The 2,445-nt window shown below is 44.7% G+C and overlaps 1 protein-coding gene across 1 annotated transcript; it reads right to left on the bottom strand.

Moving 5' to 3' along the window:
* Nucleotides 1-274: 274 nt before the first annotated feature.
* On the bottom strand, nt 275-1,575 carry LOC131220141 (disease resistance protein At4g27190-like). The gene is made up of 2 exons (XM_058215112.1): nt 998-1,575; nt 275-737 (listed from the first exon to the last, which is right to left on the bottom strand). Exons 1-2 carry the CDS (start codon nt 1,573-1,575, stop codon nt 275-277), a joined length of 1,041 nt encoding a protein of 346 aa, XP_058071095.1.
* Nucleotides 1,576-2,445: the final 870 nt, after the last annotated feature.

The raw sequence follows: 2,445 nt of genomic DNA, 5'->3' as shown, positions 1-2,445 counted from the left end.
GCAAGTCAAGTTCCCGAGCCAAACCAGGTCCAGTTCCTCCAAATTTGGTAATATGCTACCGTGTACATCTTCTCCTTTTATTACACTGGTGATCCCACGACAACCTGCAATCCGAACTGATTTTAGGGTCGCAAGATTGAAATTGCTCTTTTGAACTAATCCAGATATGCTGTTTAGGCCCTTACATGAACCCAACACTAGTGCACTTGTGCTGCTCAACAACACGTCAGCCCCTTCCCCTGAGAGATCAACACCGCTCATAATTGTGCTTCTTTCATTGTTCCACATTATCGAGTATTTCGAAACATAGGTTCTTGGACCAATGCATGTGGAATCTTCTCAACCGTTTCAACCAACTGAAATCTAAGGCAAGACAAGCAATGCTGTGTATCCTGATGTAAAGAACAGACAAGAACCTGAGAGACGACAGTTCCTCAATCGTTGATCTTCCCTCATCAGCCTTCTGTTCGACATCCCAGGTGTAAGCACTCAAAGACACCTCGAATACCTCCAAACTGGACAGCCTTGATACTGTACCGGCCTTAATTCTTTCTAAATTGCGCGTGCGAGATAGATACAATTGCTTTAGTTTATCCAATTGTCCTATCTCACTAGGCAGTTCGCTGATTTGGGTGCCAGAGAGATCAAGTTTTGGAGTTCCGTGAGTTGTCCCATTGGCGGTAACTCTGCTAGAAAAGTGCAATCTCTTAGAAAAATTGCACGAAGCTGTTGCAGTTCTGTAAGAGAAAGTGGCAATGATCTTATGGAAGTCTCACTTAAATTCAGGACTCTAAGTGCGTGCAACCCTGTAAAGAATCCTTCTAGGATTTCTTTGAGAGGATTGCTTTGTAAATGCAAAGTTGATAGCTGAGAGCATCCCACCATGCGATCTGGCAACCTTCTTATCTTGTTTTGGATGAATGAAGCTCTCTTTGTCGATTCCCACATGCCTTCCTCTGGCAGCTGATTCTATCCCATATCGGATTGAACAAAGAACCTGCTTCCATCTTCGAGCGAGGATGCTATCCAGATGGCAACATCGCGGACAACGTCATGCATCTTTACTGTCCCCTCGTGTGCGCCATTGTCCAAGAGGCATGAGTCCTTGAGATTTTCAATCAAGGCAATCCCCCTATTTGATGCTGATTTGAAATTCTGCCTCTCATCGATTAATCCCTCTGCTATCCAGTATTGTACAAGTTTGCTTGCTTCGATAGAGTAGTCTTCGGGGAATAAAGAGCAATACAAGAAGCATGGTTTGATGTTCTTACCTCGTAATGAGTCGTAACTCGACTTCAATGGAGAAAAGACCTCCATTTCTATCCCTCTGATGTCTGGGACTGAGCTTCGCAGTTCTTCCAAAGCATGCTTCCACAACTCGATCCTCATCTTCCCCCTCATAGCCCTCCTTACGGTGATGATCGCCAGTGGCAGACCGCTGCATTCTCTAGCAACAGCTCTTGCAAGATCTCCTACCCTGTCCAAATCAGTCATGTCTCCTGCGTTTTGGCAAAACAACGTCCAAGCTTCTTCGTCGCTAAGAACTTCCACTCTGATGTCTTTATCCGTCTTCATCCCCCTACACACATTGAGAGATCGAGTGGTCAATATGATCTTAAAACCTTTGTGACCTTCCCCATGTGGTATACCCAATTCATCCAGATCAATTTCTCCCAGACATCATCGAGAATCAAGAGGAATTTCTTCCCCTTGAATTCTGCGAACAACCGAATAGCAAGTTCCTGTATGGTTTCTCCCCTTCTCATCCTCACGTTCAATCTTTAAGCGACCTGTGATTGAACCCTCTTCATGTCTGAGTCCTTTGATACCGTCACCCATATGATAACATCGAAAGCTTGAGCTGAGGAAGAGCGTTCAAGCTTATTGTTCAAGTTTTTTTACTAGGAGTAGTCTTGCCTACTCCTCCCATACCCCATATCCCAATATATTCGACTCGTTCATCCACCACAAGCTCCAAAATCCGTTCTAGTGTATCAAGTGCCGCTCTCAGACCCATGATTGGTGCAACTGGGATCTCCTCAACCGCCCGTGCTCGGGGATTCCTCACCACCATCCCCATTGGAAAATTAGCTGAATCTATAGCTTCTTTCACGTCCACGAGCTTTTCCACCGCTTCTTTGCTCAATCTATATCGCATACAACAATTTAGCCCACACTCACATAGATTTTCTTTATTTGCTGTGACTTCTTCCTCTATCAAATTCACTTCCGCAGTCGGTAGCCTCCCTTCTTTATCGGCAGATTCAAGCTCTTCATTTATGGTGGTTTTCAGATTCACAAGTCGTTTCATGTACCAGTCAAGTTCTTCCACGTTAGATCGGAATTTGATGAATATGGTGGCCTTGGAGAATATGAAGCCACAGAGGTATTTTCCTGCTTGTAGGATTATAGAACCTAAGGTTTCCATGGCCATTTCTCTCCTGC

The sequence above is a fragment of the Magnolia sinica genome, chromosome 12 (genome assembly GCF_029962835.1).
Source record: "Magnolia sinica isolate HGM2019 chromosome 12, MsV1, whole genome shotgun sequence".
Classification (NCBI taxonomy): Eukaryota; Viridiplantae; Streptophyta; class Magnoliopsida; order Magnoliales; family Magnoliaceae; genus Magnolia; species Magnolia sinica.
The sequence above is the reverse complement of the archived record's forward strand: the minus strand, read 5'-3'. Positions and strand labels throughout refer to the sequence as shown.

Excerpts from the sequence above, each read along its gene's own strand:
- LOC131220141 (XM_058215112.1), bottom strand. The coding sequence starts at position 1,575 with ATGAAGACGGATAAAGACATCAGAGTGGAAGTTCTTAGCGACGAAGAA. Across the intron at positions 738-997 it reads TCGCTCGAAGATGGAAGCAG|AACTGCAACAGCTTCGTGCA; the intron begins GTTCTTTGTTCA and ends TTTCTCTTACAG.